The following is a 24,428-nucleotide window of genomic DNA, read 5'->3' as shown; positions in this document are numbered from 1 at the left end:
TAATCAACCTGCAGAAATGACACTGTAAAACTGGTTAAAATGCAGTTATATCAGCTGGAGGAGATGCTTCTGACAAAACTATGGCAAAAATAAAAAGGAAAGGCATTGAACACTGGTTGTAGACCTAGGGTACTTGTGTTATGCTTACTAGCAACAGGTAAGGTGAAATAGTTGCTACTTGCTTTTAAAGTACTATAACAGCCTCAGCAGCACCACTGCCAAGTTAGGCTACAGTATAGCAGGAGGAATCCTTCCCTATCACTTTCATAGTACTGTAATATAAATATGTAGCCCCCCTCCCCCAAATAAAGCATATACACACATGCACACTTATGCACTTGGCATGTGTGTGCTCACACATAAACACATGGCACTATGCATGTTGTAATAACCTATGTAGTGACCTTCAATGAGAATGCATCACTCAGTACAATGAACTGTCACCCCATGTTTATCCTCAAATTGCATACTTCAGAAATACGCCAAAATGTACAGAGGGTTAGGTACTGAAAACTCCTTAGCAAACTAAAGATATTTCCACAGAAATAATGCTGCTTACCTGGAGGAAAACGTACTACTGAAACCACAGTCAGAAACTTAGAAACCTTTTTAGTTATTATTTTTATATAATTTTTAACTCTCCTATGATCCAGTCAGTCCACTGTCCTTCTTTAGGCAAAACCAGGTCAAAGGAGGCAGTAATTTAGGTAGTAGTCTTTTTTTTTTTTCTTCTGCGTAGCCCTATCGCCCCTTGTCCCCACAAAACTGGTGCATTATGCATCCTCATTCACACCCACTGGAGCAGATCTTAGCTATAATGCATAGGCACTGCTTTTTGGAAAGATTAGTTGTCTAAAATTGTACCATAATGTCAGATCTCCTCTTCTCTGTTGCAGTATTCTTTACATGAGGGAGACTGCCTGTCAAGCGACCAGACATTGGCTGGCATTTAGGTTGCTATCGGACGTAGGCCAGAAAGCAATTTACGCACACACCATCCTCAGAAATGTGTGGCCCAGGAAGATCTCGAGAGTATGTAAGCTAGTTACATGCAGGGGGATGGAAGGTGGGATAGAATACTGCAACAGAGAAGAGAAGTACATCTAACGTTATGGTAAGATTTTACATAACAAAGCTATGTCCTTCTGCTGTTGCAGTATTCTTTACATGAGGGAGAATGCAAAAGCTCATGAGGAGGAGAGGGTGGAGGGTAGGGTCAGAGGAGCTTTCCAGGAAACCATGGAGAATGGTCCTAGCAAATCCTGCCCTGGATTTGGAGATGTTGTCTGGTTTGTAATAGTTGGTGAATGTATGGACTGATGACCAATCAGCTGCCTCCAGAATGGAATTGGTGTCCAACCCTTTGAAGAAGGCACCAGAAGAGGCAATGGCTCTGGTAGTGTGTGCCTTAATGGAAGAAGAGAGGCTCTTTCCATAATATTCATAGCAGAAGGAGATAGTCTTAGAGATTCAGTTGGTAATAGTTTGTTTAGAGACAAGAAGTCATAGGGCTCTAGAGTGAAAGTTAAACAACTGGTCAGATTTTCTAATGGTCTTGATTTTGTTAAGGTAAAACCTAAGCTGTTTGTGCACATCCAGAGTGTGCAGAACTCCTTCTGCAGAGTTTTGGGGTGAAGAGAAAAACATAGGAAGCTGGATAGCTTGGTTAAGTGATTACTCATTTACCACTTCAGGCATAAAGGAGGGGTTGGTGCTGAGAGACACCTTTCCCTTGTGGAACACCAAGAAAGGTGGGGAGGCCATAAGGACCTGGAGTTCAGAAACCCTTCCGGCAGAAGTGATTGCCAGCATCAAGATTGTTTTCCAGGAGCAATATTTTAGAGATGTAGGAGCTGCTGGCTCAAAAAGAGCTAAGGTCAGTTTTTCCAAGAAAAAGTTAAGATCTCAGGAGGGTGGAGATGGTTTCCTGGCCAGTCTCAAGTGAAGGCCACCTTTCAGTAATTATTTGGCATCAGATCTGGAAACCAAGGGAGGTGAGAGAGGCAGACAGGCAGAGACAGCTGATGTGTACTTCCATTGAAGAATATGTTACACCAGCTTCCTGCAACTCACACAGGTATGGTAGAACAATGGGGACTTCCACTGTTAGTGGGTCCAGGTTACGTGAGAGACACCAAATTGAAAATCTTTTACGTTTGGATAAATATGATTTTCTATTATTGGGTTTCCTGGCCTCCTGCAGTACCCTAAGCATGTCCTCTGAAAAAAGGTGTCTGAAAGGAATCAAGGACCTGTTACCCACAGCGTCATCTGTAGAGTTGACAGGTGAGGGTGGATGAGGGTTCACTTGTGTTGTGTGAGTAGGTCAACTCTGTGGGGTAACTTGTGGTGACTGCCCTTGGTTAAATGCAAGAGTAAGGGGAACCAATGCCGTCTTGGCCAAAAGGGGGTCACCATCAAGATTTGTGGTCTGTCCTGCTGTATCTTTAGTAGGATTTTTGAAATGAAAGGTGGAAGGGGGGATGTATATAGAAATATCCCTCTCCATGAAAAACTGAGTGCGTTCACTTTCCAGACCAGAGGGTGTGGGTCTCTGGCACAAAACTGAGGAAGTTGTCTATTCATGGGGGAGATCTGCTTGTGGAGTACCCCATCAGTGGACAATGTCCAAGAATATGTCTCTATGAAACACCCATTCATGGGGTTGTGTTTTGGACCTGCTCAATGTGTCTGCCAATACATTCAGACTTGAGGGAATGTATACTGCCTGAAGATGTGTCTGCAATTTGACTGCCAGCTCTCACACTTGCAGGGCTAGTCTGCACACGAGGCAAGACCTAGTCCCCCTATTTGTTCACACACCACAGGGCTGTCATGTTGTCTGTAAAAATTTTTAAGCCCTTGGAATGAGAAGAGACTGAAAGGCCTGGAGTGCCAACAGTAATGCTCTCATTTCTTTTATGTTGATGTGATCCTTTCCTTGAGAGGGTGACCAGGTGCCTTGTGCTTTCATGGATCTGAAGGCTACTCTCAACCTGTGCCTGAAGAATCTGTGTACATCTCTTGTAGTGGTGAGAGAGGATGAAGTGGGAGGCGTGGGTTTGTGGAGAGTTGTTGAATCCACCAGGTTATTTCCCTCTTCAGGCAGGGAAGGAGGAGAATTTGGACCTCCAGTGGGTGTGTATGTTGTGTCCACACCGATTTCGGGTACCACTGCAATTTCCTCGTGTGCTTTTTAGCCAGAGAAAGCATAGGGATGGTGGATTCCATGAAGCCCAGCGTTCTGAGGAAGGTTCTAGCTGATATGTGTGTGTGAGAGAGAGAGAGAGATGAGGCTTTGAAAGAAAGCACCGAGCTCCTGGACCTTCTGAATGGGAAGGGAAAATGTGGTCCTGTGATGGGAAGAAAACAGATTTTGTTAACTTATAGTCAATCCTAGGGAAAGAAGGATGGAAACTGTGTGGCTGAGATTTTGCTCTAGTGCCTCTGGACTGACTGCTTGGAAAAGAAGATTGACCAGGTATGGGAAAACTTGGATACCCTGCAGTCTGTAGAATACCACAACTGATGACAGGCATTTTGTGAATACCCTTGGGGTGGTAGAAAGACCAAAGGGCAAAACTAAAAATGTCCAGAAGCTACAGATGACCTTAAATATTTACTGTAACGGGGATGAACTGGAATATGAAGGTAGGCATCCTTTATGTCTACTGAGGCCAGAAAGGCTTGAGGTAAGATCACATAGAATAGAGTTTGTTAGGCAAGTATACTGAAGGTGGGTACTTTCAGGTATGTGCTGAGGAAGGAAAGAAACATCCTGGAATAAAACCCTTTGCCTCTTTGATGAATACGGAAATGCTGAATGATGCCTTGATCTAACAGGTTTTGCAACACCTGTGGAAACAGTGGAAATTGTCTTTGGGCGGTTGGGGAATGCCTCTGAAAGGAGGTAGAGGCTCCCAAACCATGAAGTACCTATTTACTTATGATGGAAAGCACTCAACAGTCTTGAGTAATGTCTTCTCAAGCTGGACTTGAAAGAGAAAGGTGAAGGGAATGGGGTGGGGGTGATTTGGGGTTCTAATATTCAAACAGACCCTGGCCTGTTTTAAAAAGGCTGTTTTTTATTGGGCTTGTTGAGGATTTCTGAATTATTGTTGTCTCTTCCTAGACTTTTTTGTCTTAGCTTGAGAAGGCCTGGATTGTCTACTAACAAAGACAGGCATGCAAATCTTCTTAGGACAGATCCTAAGGCAACTGCCCTAGCAGAAGTCTCTGCAGCATCATAGCTACATTTTATTGAGTGGCGGGAGACCTGAGAGGTTGCACCTAACAAGGACGTAGCCAGAGATTTATTCTCAGAATCAGTCAAATCTGAAATGATTTTAAATAACTGGGGCAAGAGCTCTAAAGATTATTTTGTTGTGTTTGGTAGTTGACTGCCCTAAAGGCAAGGGTGCCGGATGTATACACTGTTTTCTCCAGTCTCTCCAAATGTCTGCTGTCCTTGTCAAAAGGAAGCAAGGAGGTTGAGGGAAGAAGTCTAGAGGACTTGTTTGAAACCACAGTCATGACTGACGGTTCAGCCGAGAGTGCTTTAAATAAGAATTTGTAGTCAGCAGGCACCTTATAAAATCTACTTTTTTAGGTGCTGGAGGCTGTAAATCTGGAGTTTTGTTTGAAGATGCAAATGCATCTAAGTATGCAGAAAGGATGGAGGGACAGCTGAGGGACTGGGGGTGTTCACCTGCAGTAAGTCATAGTAGCGTTTCTGAACATCTGACATTTCCCAACTGAAATGTTTCTGCATCTTGGTTAAGATGTCACTATAGGAAATTTCTTCTGCTGGTGAATGAGCCCCATTAGAGTCTTCCTCTGGGGAAGCATAATCTAGTTGGGAGGGGATCTGTGTTGAGTAGACCAGTGACTCATCATCAGAAGATTGTTTCTCTTCTGAAGAGGTTTCTTCCCTGACCCTCTTTTGAGGTGAAGCAGTCCAGGGAAAAGTAGGTACATTAACCCCTGGAGGGGGTCTACTGGACATAAGAGCATTAAAAATGCTCTGTGAGAAAGCCCGCCAATCCTTTTGAGGATCACAGGGTGGAGAAACATGTTTAACATTTTGTTTCTTTTTGCTAGGAATATCAACTCTATGTAGAGATGGTGGGGCTGGACGTAGGCCTACACTTGATTATGTCCGACTACTTCCTCCATACCTAGAATGGTCGGGATACCTTTAGGGCTTTCTGTAATTACAAGTCTGGGTTCCACTTAGGACGTTCACTGGATGCCTGTGGTACCTCCAAGGACGTACTGATATCCTGCTCCAAGGCGACCTCAGTTACAGGTTCAGCCTGTAGATTGGACGACAGCCCTGATCATACCTCTGCACTAGTGATCATCTCTGGAGAGACATCTGGCACTAAAGGTGCAGCTGAAGCTTCCAGCCTAGATTTCTTGGTCTTCTGCTTCACTAATGACAGCCTCCAACCGTGAGGGACCCTCCATCCTTTCAGCGAGAAGTTTTAACCACTGGTTTTCTAAGTAGATGGAAAGAGAATTCAGCCTACTTCCTAAGGTTTTGGGATCAAAGGATTGGCAAATTGGGCAAGCCTTATGGTCGTGGCTAGGCCCAAGACAGAAAAGGCACTTATGGTGGTTGTCCTTATGTGTAATCTGCCATCTACATTGACATTTGCCCTTCTTGGATGACATTAAACCCTACACACAACCAAACAGTATAAAAAGGATTCCCCAAAGGGACACTTATCTGAGATGTTGAAACTGAAAATTCTTCGGCGAGTAGACCGTAAGTACGAAAGAAGCATTTCTGTCGGCATCTACGTATGTTGCTTTTATGGCCTACATCTGATAGCAACCTACGTGTGAAGTACCACGCACCCTAGGCACTAAAGTCTTTTGCATACTGGCTGACATCAGGTCATTTGGCAGGTAATCTCCCTCATGTAAAGAATACAGCAACAGCAGAACAGAAGGACATCATATGCATCCCTTGGTACTGACTGCTGAGTCAATAAGCCCTCACTGGAAGTTAACAGTGCAGAAGATTATGCTGCCTCGCCTCTCATCCCCAAAGTGGCTAGCTGACTTCAGTTGTCCAGTCTCATTCCCCCTGGCAAGCTCCTTCATTTGGGTCACTAACATCCTGGATTGTATGGCATGTAGCAAGGGCATTACCTTTCTGCATCACATACCCGGTCAGGCTGCAGAAAATTTATAAACAGTGATGCTCTACAACTGTTTTAAAATGGAAAATACTATATAAAGCTGGATTTGTTAAAACATTAAAGGCCAGCAAGCAAATTATATTAACTACTGACACAATAAAGTCTCAATAAATGCCTTCACAACATTTTGAAAATTATATTTTCTCCACTTTCCTATACAGAGAAAGCAGTTCGAAGACAACATATGTTACCATGGATACAAACCACATGCATAGTCATGCACACATTTCATTTTCACAATTTTAGAAACAAAGTGAAAACAATGTTTTTCTTTTCAATAAATAAATAAATGTTTCCTATGTTAAAGAGGAGTGTTCAGCTAATAATGTATTTAATCCATGTTAACTTTATAATCATAAAAAGTATTTTTTTTACCTGAGCAGCCAGTAAAGCATTCTTCAGTTCTTCTCTAGTCACTTCTGGTGTATCTGTTTGGGCTGTGGCAGAGTTGCTTAAAAACTGTTTGTCCAATTCTGCTGTCTCCTTAAGATGAGCACTGAGGTATGCTTTAGAAGCCAAGAGGTACCCATTAAGCATATGTAGTATAATATCCATTAGTGGGGGACACCTGATTATTCAATAAAAAAATAAGAAAATGTCAGCATCAAAGTTTGTCTTAAATACCTAGCACTCTCCAAACTGTCTAATAAATGATCATTTCCATACTTAAATTTAATCATCTCTGCATCCCTTCTGAAATGGGTACCCTGACTTTATTAGATTCCATCCTCATTATAACCCTTCCGTACTTCTGCCTCACCCTTACTGACAGCCTACAATCCCCTTTCACTACTCTATAATCCAAATACTTATTTCTCCCTCCTAGGAACTGTTAAAATCAAACATCTTTAACTAATTTCAGAATTACTTTGAAAATTGCAAACCTTAAACAATTGTACATCCATGTGCAAATATTGTAACAACACTGTTTCCCAACTTATATTAAAGGTAAACTAAATGAAAAATGCCTCATCACAAAACATACATTCCTAATACAGCTGCTCTTTCTGGTAACGTAAATGTTCAAGTACTTTCACTGTTGCAGCCCTCCCTTCCTGGGGTAAAATGCCTTGCAGGTAGCCTGCAGCTGGATGCTCTTCCCGAGCCCTACCCTTTCCTCAGTGCTTCAGGAAAAGCTCTCCCACCAAGGCATGAGCATGTTGGTACAACAGAGGGAGCAATGGCTAACACTACCCTTCAGATCTTTCCTGTCCCAGAAAAAGAAAGCCTGGTCGACCAGTTGGATCATCAGCAAATGGTCCAAGATCACCCAAAAGGATTCCAACCCCTTTCTCTAGAAGGAAAGTAAGCAAAAGTACTGTTTTTGTTCCTACAATAAATGTAGATGTTCGAGTGTAGACACTGCTGCAGTCATTACACTTGGGTTAACCTGCCGTCAGGCAGTTCCCCAGCCGGCCTGAGTTCCAAAGTCTTGGTCCGGCGTCGGTTGCTGTCGCCTCCTCCCTGACGTCAGTGCGACAGGGGTATATAAGATGCAGCCAACGCCATTTTCTTCAGTTTTTCTTGCCCCAGATGTCAGGTGCCCCCAGATAGGTAGGCAATTCAAATTGCTAATAAAACATACATAAGAAATGCAAACAACATACTTTCAGCTACCAGCAAATACTCCCCATAGGTAGTAAAAGGTAGAGGAACTAGATACGTACTAGCCAGTAAGAGGGGAAGGAGGGAGGGTAACCTGGACTGCAGCAGTGTCTACACTCGAACATCTCCATTTATGGTAGGTACAAAGCTGTACTATGTTCATCGTGTGACACTGCTGCAGTCATTACACTTGAGTAGAATCCCAAAGCTGAGGTAGGGTGGTTGGTTCTATAAGGCATTAGGGGTGGCTATAAGGCCCTGCAGCACTGCAGAGGCAAAGCCAGCTCTGGATTTAGAGTATAGAGGCAGATGGTAATGCTTGGTGAAGGTATGCACAGAACTCCATGTTGCTGCTTCCAAAATATCCTTGGTAGGTACTCCTCTGAGGTAGGCAGTTGAAGTGGCTGTTGCCCTGGTGGAGTGAGATCTAATGCTGTTAGGCACAGGTTTTCCATGGCGCGCATAGCAGAAACGTATGCAATGTCCTATCCATTTGGAAATAGTCTGTTTTGAAATAGCTTTCCCCTGTGCTGCTGCAGCATATGCTACCAATAATTGCTCAGATTTTCTGAAAGCTTTGGTTTTGTCCAAGTAGAAGCGTAACTGCCTGTGAATGTCCAATGAATGCAGTAGTCTTTCCCCTTTATTCTGTGGTTTTGGATAAAAAGTAGGCAAGTGAATGGTTTGGTTTAGAGACACACTTGAAACCACCTTAGGCATAAACGTAGGGTTAGTTCTTAAAGACACCCTGTCCTGGTGGAAAATGAGGAAAGGTTCCACTGCCATTAGTGCCTGTAATTCTGAAACTCTTCTTGTAGAAGTTATTGCCAGGAGCAGAGCAGTTTTCCAAGAAATGTATTTTAATTCTGCCGTGCTAGCTGGTTCAAAAGGAGGTAAAGTTAATTTTTCCAAAACAAATTTCAGGTCCCAAGTTGGAGTAGGTGCTCTACAGGGCTGTCTTATGTTTTTAGCCCCTCTGAGGTACTGTTTTAGCAAAGGATTAGAGAAAATTGGTGGATCTGTGTTGTAATGTGCAGAGATGGCAGAGGCGTGGATCTTGATGGATGAAAAGGAGAGGCCTTTGTCCAGCATCTCAGTCAAATATTGTAGTATCTGAGTAATGTTTGGCACAAGAGGATCAAGGCTGTGAGCCTGGTTCCAGGCACAGAATCTCTTCCATTTATCCGAGTAGGCTTTCCTGGTACTAGGGCTTCTGGCCTCCAGAATGACATCCATAACTGCTTTGGAGAGAGGCACTGCTTGCGTGGCTAGGGAATCTTCCATGCAGCTAGGTTTAGTGTCTTTAGCTGGCTGTGGAGTAACTGATTGTTGTGCTGAGACAGCAGATGTGGTATTTGAGGCAAAATCCAGGGTGTCCTTGTGCTAAGTTTTTTTAAGATTGGGTACCAGTGCTGGCGTGGCCAGTCTGGTGCAATCAGGATCATTTTTGGCTCTTCTTGCCTGGATTTTATGAGTACCTTTGGGAGAAGAGGCAGTGGTGGAAAAGCATATACTTGTAGGTTTGTCCAGCTGAATGAGAGGGCATCCACTTTCCATGCTTGCGGATGGTAACTCCTTGTGCAGAATTTCTTTAGCTGGCAATTCATTGGGGAGGCAAACAGATCTATGTCCAGGCTCCACCATTTCTTTGTTACCATTCTGAATATTTGAGGATTCAATTCCCATTCGTGGGGATCCATGATATTTCTGCTTAAGTCGTCTGCCAGTATGTTTTGCTCTCCTGGCAGGAATTGTGCTTGTAGATGAACTTGATAGTTTATAGCTGTGTTCCACAAGGTCATGGCTTGTCTGCAGAGGGGGTAGGAGTGAGTGCCCCCTTGCTTGTTTATGTCTGTCTTTAGTAGTAGTTGTCCTGGATGCAACAAGTCCTTGAAAGCTATAAGGGCATTTTGTACAGCTAGCATCTCTTTTTGACTGATGTGAAGATGCCTTTTTTCTGTGGGCCACTTGCCCTGAATACATTTTCCTGCCATGTGTGCTCCCCAGGCGTAATCCGATGCATCTGTTGTCAGTATTTGCCTGGCTGTGGGTTGAGTGAATGGCTGTCCCTTGTTGAGGTGACAAGCTTGAGCCCACCATCGAAACTCCTGTTGAAGGCAAGGTATTAGTGGTATAACTGTTTCCAAACTTTGACAGTGTTGAGACCATACATTCTTTAGGTACCATTGTAGTTTCTTCATATGCAGTCTAGCATATGGAATTAGTAGTATGCAAGATGCCATGAAGCCCAAGGCCTGCAGAATTTTTCTTGCAGGGAGTTGGGTCTTTGTTGCAATCAACTGAAAGTATTGCGTCAGTTGTCCTTGCTTGTCTGGCATGAGAAAAGCCATCTGGGCCGTTGTTTTCAAGCTGGCACCCAGGAATATTATCTGTTGTGAGGGCACTAGTTTTGATTTCTTTTCGTTTACTGTGTACCCCAGGCAAATTAATAACTTTTTTACAAACGCCAGATGCTGTAGAAGAATGTCCTTGCTCTCTGCTTGAATCAGGCAGTCATCCAGGTATGGGTAAATTTGAATTCCTTTCTGTCTGCAAAATGCAATTACTGGTGCCAGGCACTTTGTGAAGACCCTGGGCCCAGTAGATAATCCAAAGGGCAGTGCAGAGAATTGATAGTGCATTGGACCAGCTAAGAACCTGCGGTATCTTCTGCAGTTTTGTCTGATAGGGACATGCAGGTATGCCTCCTTGAGGTCCAAAGTCACGAGCCAAACTTGCTTGCCCAGCATGGGAAGAAGCTGCTGTAATGTCAACATTTTGAATTTTGGAACATCCAGGTAAGTGTTTAGTGAAGAAAGATCCAGAATGGGCCTCCAGGCTTTGTCTTTTCTGGGAACCAGAAAGAGTCTTGAGTAAAATCCTTGCCCTTGTTCCTGTGGTGGTACCTTTTGAATAGCTCTCATGTTCATGAGTGCCATAATTTATTTTTGGACCTCTGCCCTTTGATTTAGTGGCAGATTTGGCATTCCTTTTAATCTTGGCAGAGTGTGAAAGTGGAACCTGTAACCTTTTGAAATAATATTGAGAACCCATTTGCCTTGTGTGATCATATGCCAATTGTGATAAAAAAGTGCCAGTTTTCCTCCCAAAGGGGCTGCCAAGAGTGAGTTGTTTGGCAGCTGGAGTGGGAAGTCATTGGGGCTGTTTTTTATATGGTTGGTGACTGTCTTCCCCTTCTTTCTGGCCTGATGCACCCCATTGTCGAGGCTTGTAAGGACCTTGTGGTTGACCTCTACCTCTTGGCCGCCTGTATCTGCCCCTTTGAGGTCTGTCATTAACTGGAAAGGACCAACTCTTTGTTGGCCAATTTCTACTAAATCAAGGAGGCTGAACCTGTAAGAAATCCTTCACTGTTTGCATAGATTTTGCCTTATCCTCCATTTTCTTTAATACCTCTTCTGCCTTAACTCCAAATAAAACATCCTGCTGTAAAGGTGCATCCAGTAATTTAGCTTTAACATGATCTGGTAACGTATGTTCTTTTAACCATGCATGTCTTCTAATGACAGAGCCTGTAACTGCTGTTCTGCATGAGGCCTCTAAAGAATCAAAACCATATTGCAAAGTATGCTTTCCCACTTGTTCAACGGCATGCAATAAATCCTGCATTTCTTTAAAATTAGGAGGATCTGTATCTGGAAGCATTTTTTGTTTCAACTGAGACATCAAAAATTGCTGATATTTTAGCATGTGAAACTGGCAGTTTAAGGCTCTCATTGCTAAAGTTGCAGACGTATATACTTTCTTTCCCCATCTGCCTAGTGCTCTGGAATCTCTGTCAGGGGGAACTGGGTTCTTTGCTGATGAGGCCTTAACCCCTTTGGGTCCTTGAGAAATAGTTTCGGGATCAGCAACAGGGCTTTTATACAGAAATTTGTGAAAGTCAGGGACTCTGAAATATCTGTCCGGTTTAAGTGGAGCTGGAGGTAAGGAATCAGGATTTAAGCTGGATTCAGTGTACACACCATCCACAATATCTAGCACTGGCAGAATATAGCCAGGGATCTGTGTTGAGGTAATAATATTCTAGTCTCTGAGCCTTTTCTTGGATTCTGAGTAATCCTGGCCTTCCCAATGGAAATGCTCCCTCATGGTATGTAAGGTTTCCCCAAAGGAGTAGTCCTCAGGCGAAGAGGCTGATGGAATAGATTCCTCAGCATAAGAATCCTCATAAGAGGGTAAAGAGTATCCCAGGTCTGAGGATGAATGTGAGGAAATGGACCCCTGGTCGGATGAATCATAATCTGCATCCTGTCCAGGCCTTTTATCAGGAGGGGGATGGGAACCCCTGATCAGACTGATTAGGTCTTCGGCCATTTTGAGCATTTGTTTCTTAGGCATGGAGGCCTGTCCTGGAGAATGCTGTACTTGATTCTTAGTTTTTAAAGGGGGCTTTGACTTAGAAGAGGGTTTAATGCTTAGCTGAGTAGGTCTGAAGACGCCCTCTGAAGCTGCGTGTAAGCTCAGGTACTCCGGATCCCTTTGCAGGATCGATTTTGGTCTGTTGAAAAGCTAGCTCATCCGAAGGCCTAGCCATCTCCACGTGGGGGTCGGGGGTGGCCTGTGGTTCTGCAGAAGTGGTCGTCAGGGGCTGCGAAGGTGCCTCACCGAAAACCGGAGAACCGGTGACTGGCCTAGAAGAGGCTTCATCATCAGTTTTGGCCCCGCATGCCTGTCCTTGTCTTTGCGCTTTTTATGAATACCGGTCATCGGAAGTTCCGACGGCATGGTATAATTAAATTTTCTGCCAAAGTAATGTCGGGCAAAATCAAACCGACGCTTAATAGTGCGCTTATTAAAGCTAGCACAAAACCGACAACCAGTAACGTCATGGTCTGGGCCTAGGCATGGGAAGAATGGAAATCCTTATGAGGTATTTGCTTCCCACAAGAAATACAGTTATTAACTTTTACTGACATTGGTCTGAGGCAAAAAAATTTTCCCCAACGGGGTACTTAGCTTTGTAGAAGACTTCGGTTCTGGATTCGGAATGAAAATCTCAGGAGTAGGCCGACCGGCACTTGCGAACTGCTTTTGCTTCGGGCACCGCGCGGCAAGAAAGACTGAAGAAAATGGCGTCGGCTGCATCTTGTATACCCCTGTCGCACTGACGTCAGGGAGGAGGCGACAGCAACCGACGTCGGACCAAGACTTTGGAACTCAGGCCGGCTGGGGAACCGCCTGACAACAGGATAACCCAAGTGTAATGACTGCAGCAGTGTCACACGATGAACATCTAGGGATGGGCTACTTGTTAGGGTAGCAAGGGGGAAGGCATAACCTGGGGATGAGGATCATGCCAGCCCAACAGATAATCAAGTGGAAGGAAAATGTGATAAAAAAGAAGGGTACTGGAAGGATGGTGCCTAAAATGCAACAGTGAGACCACTCAAACATCTACATTTATGGCAATTTCATAATACAGTTTTACTAATTTTACTATGTTACTTGTAGTATTCACTGTTGCAGTTCTCTCATCTTAAACAATAAGCGAGAAGGTCACTGAAAAACCAATCAGTAAAAACAAAATGAAAACTCCAGCAAAGCTAGAACTTCCACTGAGTGACCTCCCAAACCTCTTGTATCAGAGGCACATGGGATATATGCAAATGACCCTTATGAACATCAGGTGTTTCAGCTAACTGGCAATTCTGAATGCCCATGACTTGTTTCATCGTTTTAATGGACAATTTCAGGCCAATAAAGTCAAACCCCACTAGCTGTGGATATGCATATTTCGGCCCTGTTATGACCTCATCAGCACAGCACAAGCAGAGTGTTTGACTAAGCATAAGAAACACAGGGCTGTTATACCCAGCTGTTGTCCATTATCATTACGGTCACTGCAAAAATATCCCAAACAACAAACTAAAACAATAAGTGAGAAGGTCACTGAAAAACCTCTTATGGGAAAGGCTGAATAGCCCTGATGCTTAAAAGAAAGAGAAATTGCTTTTGAGCCTCTGCCCACTGATTTGGGGGTAGATTTGGCCAACCGTTTGGGGTTGGTAAGGAGTGGAAGTGGAATCTGTATCCTTGGGAAACTATATTTAAAACCCATTTGTCCTGAGTAACGAGTTCCCAATTTTTTGCCTGCAGGGCAATCTTGCCCCCTAAATGAACAGTCACTTGAGCAGGGCTTGGACGGTTTAAAATTAAGTCATGGGGGGGGGCTCTTACTACTTCCTGCTTTAGAAGTGGGAGCCCCCCACTGCTTAGGTCCTGTGAGTCCCTTGGGACTGCAGCCTGGGTGTTCTGCTGGTTCTGGGTTTGGACTGAGAAGGCCTGGAAGAGGCAGGAAAGGACCAATTCTTAGAGGGCCAATGCCTACTAAATCTGGGAGGCTATACTTGCAGGAAATCTTTAACAGTTTGCATAGATTTAGCTTTTTTCTTCATCTTTTTAAGTACTACTTCTGCTTTGTTGCCAAACAGGTGGTCTTGGTTTAAGGGAGCATCCAGCAATTTAGCCTTAACATGATCTGACAAAGATTGCTCCTTAAGCCAAGCATGCCTTCTAAGTACAGACCCAGTGATAGCAGTCCTGCAAGATGCCTCTAATGAATCAAAACCACACTGCAAAGTATGTTTTCCAACTTGTTCAGCAGAATGCATTAAATCCTGTAAATCTTTATTTTCAGCAGAGTCAGGAATCAACATCAATTTCTGTTTAAGCAATCCAATAATATGCTGCTGATACTTTAACATATGAAACTGGCAGTTTAAGGCCCTAATGGCTAATGTTGCAGAAGTGTATACCTTCTTACTCCATCTATCCAGCGCCCTGGAATCTCTATCAGAGGGGGTAGGATTTTTGGCAGTAGTAGCCTTAATGCCCTTGGGGTCCCTGTGAAATGGTTTCAGGATCTGCATTAGGAGTTTTAAAAAGGAACTTGTGAGAGTCAGGAACCCAGGTTTTCTGGGAGCAGGAGGTAAAGAGTCAGGGGCCAGGCTAGATTCCGAGAAGGAATCATCCACAATGTCCAGTACAGGAGGTATAGCTAAAGGCCTGTGTTGGGGCAGGAGTAAGAAATCTCCAAGCCTCTTTTTGGAGTCAGAGTAATCATGGCTTTCCCAGCGAAAATGCTCCCAAAGAGTATGCAAGGTTTCACCAAAAGAGAAAGCCTCTGGAGGGGAAGCAGAGGGGAATGGAGTCCTCTGCATCGGAATTCTCATAGGTAGAGAAGGGTAAATCCTGGTCATCAATGGAAACAGAAATTTCAGAGTCCTGATCAGAAGACTCAGAAGGAAAATCAGTCCTAGGTCTCAGAGGGGGAAGGGTGGCTTCCCATGATTAGAGTAATAAGGTCTTCAGCCATTCTTATTATTTATTTTTTAGGCATAGGGGCCTGACCATGCGGTCTGGGCGTCGGTTTTCTGGGCATGGATAGAGTTGTAGGCCTTGAAGAAGAAGATGGCATCATGCAAGTCGGTAGGCCTGAATACACCCTTAGAAGCCGGTGCCTGCACAGCGGCTCCAGACCCATCCAAGGTAGAGACATTCGCAAGTTCCACAGTCGAGGAAGCATCTCGCGGCATACTAGACTCCAAATGGGTCTCAGTAGAGGCCTGAGAATCTGAAGTAGCGGGTATCAGGGGCTGCAAAAGCGTCTGAGTACCGGTGAACTGGCGACTAGCTGAGGAGAAGCATCGTCGGCAGCTTTGGACGTATGCGGTCTGTCTCTGTCTTATCTTTGCATTTTTTTGCAATGTCGGTAGGCGGGTGGCTAACCGAAGCCATTTCTGGGTAATTGAACTGAGTACCAAAATATTTAGAAGCATAAATGAACTGACGACGAATAGTTTGAGGTTTGAATAAGGCACAAAACCGATAGCGAGATATGTCGTGGTCTGGGCCTAAGCAAGGAATGCAGTATGAATTAAAATCTTTATGAGGTATTTGCTTTCCACAAGAAATACAATTGTTAACTTTTATTGACATCGGTTTAGAGCAAGAAAAAGGTTCCCCAACGGGGTACTTAACTTAGTTGAAGATTTCAGTTCTGAAACTCTAAAACGAAAATTTCAGGAGTCGGCCGACCGGCACTTGCGAACTGCTTCTGCTTTGGGCACCGCACGGCAAGAAAGACTGATGTAATGGTGTCGGCTGCATGCTTCATACCCCTGACTACCCGAAGTCATGGAAGATGAGACAGCAACCGATGCAGGACCCAAGACTTTGATAATCAGGCAGACTGAGGGCTACTGAAAGCAGATAACCCAAACGTGATGACTTCAACAATGAAACACAAAGAACATCCAAGCTGCATACTGAGTATTTTGAAGTTGAAGTCCAACTGGATCCTGGGTCCATGGTATTAGGGATGGAGCCCTGACTGTGACCCATGTGACTGAGGTTTAATTAGCAACCCTAGCAATGGGGCAGCCAGGGAGAAAGGGAGAGAACTAAAGGGGGATGGCCTGTTCTCTCCTGGAGAAGGGTGGGGTTATCATGCAGAGGTAAAATGGACAATAAAATCTTCTTGGAGGATACTGGACAGACCACTGCTTATGTCACAAAGGGAGAAGCAGGGCTGCTTTGAGGAACTGCAACTTGCAAAAGTGAGGGAAAGTACTGTTATGTATGTAAACTTACCATAACAGTAAATGTTTGAATGATCACTACTACAGTACTCTACATAGGTTATACTGTATCTTCCAAAGAATATAACAGCTGTCCAGCTTCCAAAGCCTCATGGCACCGTCCATGTGCCCAAACCATTAGTCAGCTCGAAATGAGTGAACAGGCAGGTTTGGATACTAAGCCCTTCAGATGTTTCATGACAACTGAGACAGGAAGGCCATGCCCTAACAGGACACTGCTAGGAACAACAAAAAAACAAATGTCCACACCCTGGCATAAAAAAAAAAAAAAAAAAAAAAAAAAAAAAAAAAAATCAACAAATGAGATGGAGGGTACTGCAACAATGATTATTAGAACATCTGAAGTTAGATTAAGTTTACTTACACAACTGTACTTTGTTCATATTACTGATCATTGCTGTAGTAACCTAAGCCACATGGTTAAATTATCATAGCTTAGAACAACTGGGAGGCGGAAGGGAAAGGGTCCAGGAGCCCCTGGAGAATGGTCCTAGCAAAATCTGACCTAGACCTAGAAAAAGAATATAGCTTGTAGGGCTTTGCAAATGTACGTACAGTAGACCAAGTCTCTGCTTCCAGAATACTTTTAGAGTCCAACCATTTCCAAAAAGCCATAGGTGAAGTCAATGGCCTGATAGAGTGAGCCTTCACCCTGCTTGGAATGGTGGTGTTGTGGTGGGAATACCAAAAGGTAACAGCTTGAGACAACCACTTGAAATGGTCTGCTTTGACACAGGTCCGTTCCTCCTCCTTACCTTCACAAAAAAATGAAGTTTAGAAAGACTTTGTATGGTCAAGTTAGTACCTGAGGTGTCTGTGGGCATCCAAGGTATGAGGTATCCTTTTTTCCTCATTTATGGGTTCAGTGAAGAACACAGGGAGATCGATAGTTTGGCTTAAAGTATTCCACTTTAAGAATAAAAGAAGGATTAGTTCTCAAAGAAACCCCATCTCTGTGAAAAGTGAGATAAAGCTGACCAACTATAAGAGCTTGCAACTCAGATGCTCTTCTTACAGAGGTCAGAGCAATCAGTAAAACTGTTTTCCTTACTAAAAACCTCAAGTCAGCCATATGAGATTGTTCAGATGGAGCAAATGTTAGCTTCTCCAACATAAAATTAAGATCCCAAGGAAGAGCTCTTGGTTTTCTTGGAGGTCTCTTATGCAATACCACAAATGGGGTCCATGGACTGACAAGCTGAAGCAGATGACAAATGAGCCTTCACAGAGGAGTAAGAAAGGCCATAGGAAAGTAACAGTAAAACCAGAAACACACTAGTCCCAAATGAGTGATGGTTACTTTATTGGCACCAACTAGAAAAACTTTTCCATTTGCTTATATATGATTTTCTAGTAACAGGCTTTCTTATCATCATTAGTGCAATCAGCATGTTTCAGTGAACAGGTGCCTAAAAGGCATTAAGATCCTATAATTCAGCCAATCAGTTGGAGTTGTCTGCAGTCAGGTTGCATCAAACACCTCAGTTCTTGTGTGAGTAGATCCAGTCTGTGAGGAAGCTTATAGTAACTGACCCTGGCCAATTCCAAAATAAGGGAGAACCACTGCTGCCTGAGCCAGAAGGGAGTCACCACAATGTTTTGGAGGATTCATTCTGAATCTTTAGAAGTAGCCTGAATATCAGTGGAAAAACATACAGGAACATTCCTGTCCAAGGGGAAGAAAAGGCATCTGTCTTCCAGGCCTTCTTCCATAGAGTCCTAAAGCAGAATTTTACCAGCTGACTGTTCAGAAAGGAAGCAAAAAAGGTCTACTTGAGGAACTTCTCACAGACAGATTAAATCTTGGAAGATCCCCTGAACTAGTCTGCCACACAATTTTGCTCTGATGGAATGTAGGATGCCTGTAGAGTGATACTGTGCTGTAAAGCTATATCCCCTGCTAACATGTCTGGATAAAGGTAAGTTATGACTATCCCTTGCTTGTTTTGTACCACATCATTGTGGTAATGTCGGTAACAACTTGAAGTGGTCTGGGGGACAAGAGGTGATTCGTAGCTTTGGATACCTTGATAAGGGCAAGCATCTCTTTTATATTTATGTGCTTATCTCTGTCTTTGTTACCCCCAGATACTTTGCACATTTATCACCATTGACACTGCTCCCCAAGCAAAGTCCGAGGTGTCTGAAATGACCAACTGGTTTGGAGCAGGAGGAGAGAAGGGGAGACCTGAACTCAGGAATATTCAATATTTCCAAGTGATTTCTCTTCCCACAAATCCCAGAAATGGGATCTGAAAAGATAATAGGCACTGCTGCCAAGGAACAAGCAGACTTCAAATACCATTGTATCTTTCTCATGTGGAGTCTTGCCAGACATATCATGAGAATCATATATGCCACGAGACCCACAATCCTAAGGTATTATCTGTCATTGACCAAAGTTTAAGTGGAAAACCCCATAAAATACATCTAAATACAGACAAATTTTTTCCCCGTGGAAGAAAAGCAACCTGTACTGAGAGGTCTAGCAGGCACACTTTGAACATAATCCTGTGTGATGGAGTCAGAAAGACTTCTGAAGGGCTCTCTTCGAATCTTAGCTGCACAGGAGAGATCTCACCCAAGTGAGAGATTGACAGTTTGAAAAAGACTGCAAAATTTAGCAAGTCGTCTAAATATGGGAAAACATGGATACCATGTAGCCTGCAAAAGGCTATGACAGCAGCTAGACACTTGGAACACACATGGAGCAGTAAAGCAGACGTCTGATAATGTGATCCAGACACACAAAACCTTAATAACCATCAGACGTCTGGATGAATAGGAATGTGATGATAAGCTTATTTTAAATCTAAGGTTACAAAAAAAAAACTCAAATGAAGAAAATGGGGTAACAGGTTGTGAGGTGAAATCATTTTGAACTCTGGCACTAACACATATTGACTTAAGAAAGAAATGCCTAGAACTAGTCTCCAGACATTTTCTTTCATTGCCACCAAAAACATTCTTGAATAAAAACCTTTTCCCTACTGGGAAGGAGGAACTGTAGGACAAAAGAAACTGAGGGATTTCATCTAATGGATATGAAATAATTTCCCATAATTGAGGTGGTACTTCCCATTGTCATCTGTGACCTTACTGAAATCAGCATCAGATAGAGGGAATTAGAGATTCCCTCTATCAGGATACCTTTCTCGTCACATTTTTTGATAACCCATTCTGCAGAGGGTCCAAAAACTAAATTTCTATCCAAAAGAGAAATTAAACTCTCATTTTTTTTTTCCACAGTCTAGGAGGTTCTGTGAATGCAGCCAGGCAAACCTCTTCAACACAGTACCAGTGGCAACAGTCCTGGATGTAGTATTTGCAGAGTCGTACAACATTTTAAATGAGTCGTGACCTGAGAAATGTAAAAAACTACACTAAACAAAGCAGATTTTTCCTCACAAGAGGGAACTGCAGATAAAACAAAAGAAGTTATGTACTCACCATAACGTTCCATCTGAGTAGTTATACTTCATTTTTCTGCAACCTGTGTTATTCGGATCCATATCGGATCCGAGCCGGCAACTTTACAAGCATCTGCTCCGAGCTCCAAGCTCCTCCCCCTTACCGATAACACACCACCACCTCCTACCTTCCCTCAGATCGAGTTTGCCGCAACTCAAACTAGAATAAACCACACATGATAATCACTTGAGAAGGTTTGGGGGGAAGGAGGGTGGGAAGGTTGCAGAAAAACGAAGTATAACTACTCAGATGGAACGTTACAGTGAGTACAAAACTTCCTTATCTGAAGTAGTTAACTTAATTTTATCTGCAACCTGTGGGACAGAGTCCCCAGCTACTCAAACTCCAGGGAGGTCATCATGGAAGGATATTCCTGAGCACTGCAGAGCCGAAGGATGCTCTCCCTCTGGAGATTAAATCCAATTTTATAATGAGAAATGAAGGTATGTGACTTAGCCCAAGTTGCTGCTGCACAAATGTCATCCAATGATACCCTAGACCAGAAAGCAGTAGAAGTCGCCATAGATCTGGTAGAATGAGCTTTAACAGGACCAGGTGGAGACAAGCCTTTGCCTTTGTAAATTTGCAAAATACATAGTGTAATCCATCTAGCTAAGGAAACTTTGGAGATGGCCTTACCCAAAAAGGGCTTAGAAAAGTACACAAATAACTGGTCAGACTTACAGCAGGGCTTTGTTTTGTGTAAATAAAAATGAAGTTGTCTATGAACACCTAGCAAATGCAGTTTACATTCGCCCTTGTTCTGAAAATTTGGGAAGAAAACAGGCAGGTTAATTGTTTGATTAATGTTTGATTCAGAAGCCACTTTTGGTAAGAAAGAAGGGTTTGTACGGAGAGAAACACTGTCCTTATGGAAGATCAAGTAAGGGGGCATGGCAGACAAGGTCTGAAGCTCAAAAACCCTTCTAGCCGACGTAATGGCCACTAAAAAGGCTGTCTTCCAGGATAAGAACTTCAAATCTGCTGATGCTGCGGGCTCAAAGGGGGGAGCAACTAAGGCCTGGAGAACCAAGGTAAGATCCCAAGGAGGAACAGGGTTCTTAACTGGAGGACGCAAAAGAAAAGTGCCTTTAAGAAAAGCCTTACACAATCTAGAAGAGGCCAGGGCATTCCTGTTCTCGCCAACGTAGAAATTAGAAACAGCTGCCAGTTGCACTTTCACAGTGGAAGAACTGGCCCCTTGCTGAAAAATGCTGGCTAAGAAATCCAGTACCGCAGTGACAGGGGCCGTAAAAGGATCCAGCTTTCTCTGAGAAGCCCAAATAGAAAATAGCTTCCATTTACTGCGGTAAATCTTCATAGTGAAAGACTTATGAGCCGCTACTAGAATAGTTTTCACTGAAGACGAAAGACGGAGTCCTGGCAATCAAGGGAACTGGAGCAACTAAACTGTCAGCTTGAGGCTGTCCAGGTTGGGTGGACGGGTGCCCAAAGGATGAGAAATGAGATCTGGGCAGGGATCTAGAACATGAAACCAGAGGAAGAGGAACCAAACCTGACGAGGCCAGAATGGGGCAATGAGGATCACCTTGCACCCTAGTCAGCAAGCCTTCTGAAGAAACTGCGGAATGAGTGGTAATGGGGGATAAGTGTACAGTAGCCCGAGAGGCGAAGCATGGACTAGAGCGTCTCTGGGGGGTGGGGGTCCCCTGGTGAGGGAATCAGAGTGAAGAACACGTTGCACTTCGCGTTGGAAGGAGATGCGAAGAGATCGCAAGGCTGACCCCACACAAGAAAGATCTCCTCCGCTATTGACTGTTTCAGAGACCACTCGTTTGGCATTAAAATAGCCCGACTCAATTTGTCCGCTAAAATGTTGGAGCGTCCCGGGATGTGCGTTGCAATCAGAAACTGACTGGTGGAGATCGCCCACTCCCAAACTCTCATGGCCTCGCGACACAGAGAGTAACATCTGGTTCCTCCTTGTTTGTTGATGTACCAGACAACCGACATGTCGGACTGAATTGCAATAGTCCCCGGAGGAAGAACGGTGTGGAAGGCCTGAAAAACTAAAAGCACTGCTCACATCTCCAGAACACTGATGTGCAATCGGTCTTGATCTGGGACCATGTGCCTTGGACTGTCCTCCCCAGATAATGCCCCCCCACCCGAGCTGGGAGGCATCCGTGGTCACTGTGGCTTGGGCTGTGGATGGAACAAATGGGCGTCCTGCTACAATCTCCTGAGACTGGACCCACCAGAGAAGTGACGCCCTGCAGGCTTTGCTGATGTGAATTGGGTATTCCATGGGGAGATCCAGCCAAGACCACTGTATGGCTAGAGTCCACTGTAGAACATGCATGTGAAGACATGCACAGGGGAGGATAGAAATTGCTGCAGCCATAGAGCCCAGGGCTCGGAGAATATCCACTGCCTTTGGTAACCTGGGGCCAAGAATTAGTGATACATGAGCCCTTAGACTCTGGACCCTGTCTGGAGTTAGGAAGACTTTCAGTTGAAGGGTGTCCAGCCGTGCCCTGATTAAGTCCAAGATCTGTCCCGGATTCAAGAGTGACTTGGGAAAATTGACTGTAATCCCTAACAGGTCTGCAAGATGTAGGAAGAAGTCTCTGGCTTGGCACAGAAGATGCTTGGTGGAAGCAGCGAGGAGCCAATCGTCTAGGTAAGGAAATACCTGAATCCCCTGAAGCCTCAGGTGACCGCTACGACTGCCTTTACCTTGGTAAACACCCTGTGGGCTGTGGTGAGACTGAAGGGTAGGGCTCGGAACTGGAAATGACTGGCTCCCAGCCAAAGCGAAGGAATCTCCTGGAGCTTCTGTGAATCTTGATATGGTAGTAAGCGTCTTGGAGGTCTATCGAGCACATCCAGTCACATTCTGGAAGATAAGGTAGAATGGACTTGTAGGGTGACCGTCCAGAATGGGTCTGAGATCCCCCATCTTTTTTGGCACTAAAAAGAACCTGGAGTAAATGCCTGACTGGACTGATCGGGTGGGAGGGGACTGGTTGATGGCTCATTTTTGAAGCAGCTTGTAAACCTCTAGTGCTGCTCTCTCTCCCTTTGAGTGGGTGGAACATCTGGGAGGTGTTTTGGTTGGAAAGGAGGGGGCAACAAACGGGATGGTGCAACTTCTGGATATTATCTGAAGCACCCAATGATCTGCAGTTATGGACTCCCATACCAGTGGGTGCAATGATAATCTTCCCCCGACGGTCTCCAGTGCAGGACAGTCAGGCAAACCCCGCAGGGTTTCTGTGCAGGCCTGTCCGAGAAGGGCTTCCTAGACCCAAAGTTCCTCGGACCACCTCTACCTCTGGGATGGCGTCTGTCCTGTCCCCCTCTGCCTCTAGGGGACGAGTTGTCCTGAGACTCCTGGGAAAACTGCGATTTCTGGAACCACATCTTCTTTTGCCCTTTCCGATTCCTGGAAAAGGACCTCTGAGGGCTAGAGAAACGGATTCCAATGGCAGACAAAGTCTTCATGTCTTTTTCATTCTGGACAAGGGTGTCGCGTACGGTATTCCCAAAGACAGAATAACTATCGAAGGGAGCATTCGTAAAAGACATCTTGAAGGGGTCCACAAACTGACAGTCTGAGCCAAGCATGTCGCCTCATAGCTATGTCGGTCCCAGCCGCCCTAGCTGCTCCTTCCGTAGCATGAGGAAGGAGGCGCATGGGAGTGTTTGACACTGATTTCAGAGTAGACAGATGCTTGTCCTCCTGTGACAAAGACTCTGGGGGCTAACTCCGTGACTAGGTCCTGCTGCAGTCGTATAAAGTGTGCCAAGTAGTTCAGCGCTCGTATGGAAAACGTCACTGAGGAATACACTCTCTTCCCAAATTGATCCACCGTCCTGGACTCCTTACCTGGAGGGTGGACCGAGGAACTCTCTTAAGCCAGTTCCCTCTTGGTGGCTTTTGCTACCACCATAGCGTCCATAGGGGATCCCTTATACCATGTCTGTCTGTCAGAGGGTGGAGAGAGAATTTTGTCCGGGCACTTGAGTATCGGCTCTATGGTGTCAGGCTCCTTCCATGCCATGTGGTGACACGATCCACTAAAGGATCCACCGGGAGGGACACCCAGGACATAGATAGCCCGTGCCAAAAGTCTCCAGGAACACTGATTCATCCATAGAAGGTTTTGGGGATGACCAACCTCCCCTCTGGCGGAGGATCTCCATGATGTCTCCAAAGGAGTCATCCTCAGGAGGTGACCTGGGGGAACCTTCTCCTTCAACTAAATCAGTGTCTTCTGTAAGGGACTCAGGGGAGTCCTGGTGCCTCCTTTTGCACGTGTGCTTACGATGAACCTCTTCAGTGGGACTCTCTGAAGAGGGTTCATGAGCCATGGGGGGTTCCTCCAGGGGAACCGCCTGGGGCTCCTCTAGCACGGGCTGTCACAGAGACAAGCTGAAGGAAGTCGTAACCGAATCCGAGGGAGTCTGGGCAGAATCCAAGGAAATAGGCTGGGGTCTCGATCCTTGGGAGAGAACCCTGTCCACCATGTTGAACGTCGATGGAGAGTGCACC

The 24,428-nt window shown here is 44.6% G+C and overlaps 1 protein-coding gene across 1 annotated transcript in view; it reads right to left on the bottom strand.

Moving 5' to 3' along the window:
• Positions 1 to 24,428, bottom strand: part of INTS2 (integrator complex subunit 2) — a 1,434,855-nt gene that overhangs the window by 222,242 nt on the left and 1,188,185 nt on the right. Inside the window, exon 19 of the mRNA XM_044054536.1 lies at positions 6,585 to 6,777. Coding sequence (XP_043910471.1) covers positions 6,585 to 6,777 — 193 coding nt within the window. The remainder of the gene's footprint in view (positions 1 to 6,584; positions 6,778 to 24,428) is intronic.

This window comes from Protopterus annectens, chromosome 13.part0 (genome assembly GCF_019279795.1).
Source record: "Protopterus annectens isolate FY-2018-M chromosome 13.part0, PAN1.0, whole genome shotgun sequence".
NCBI classification, from domain to species: Eukaryota; Metazoa; Chordata; order Ceratodontiformes; family Protopteridae; genus Protopterus; species Protopterus annectens.
This window is presented reverse-complemented; position numbering and strand designations above follow the sequence as displayed.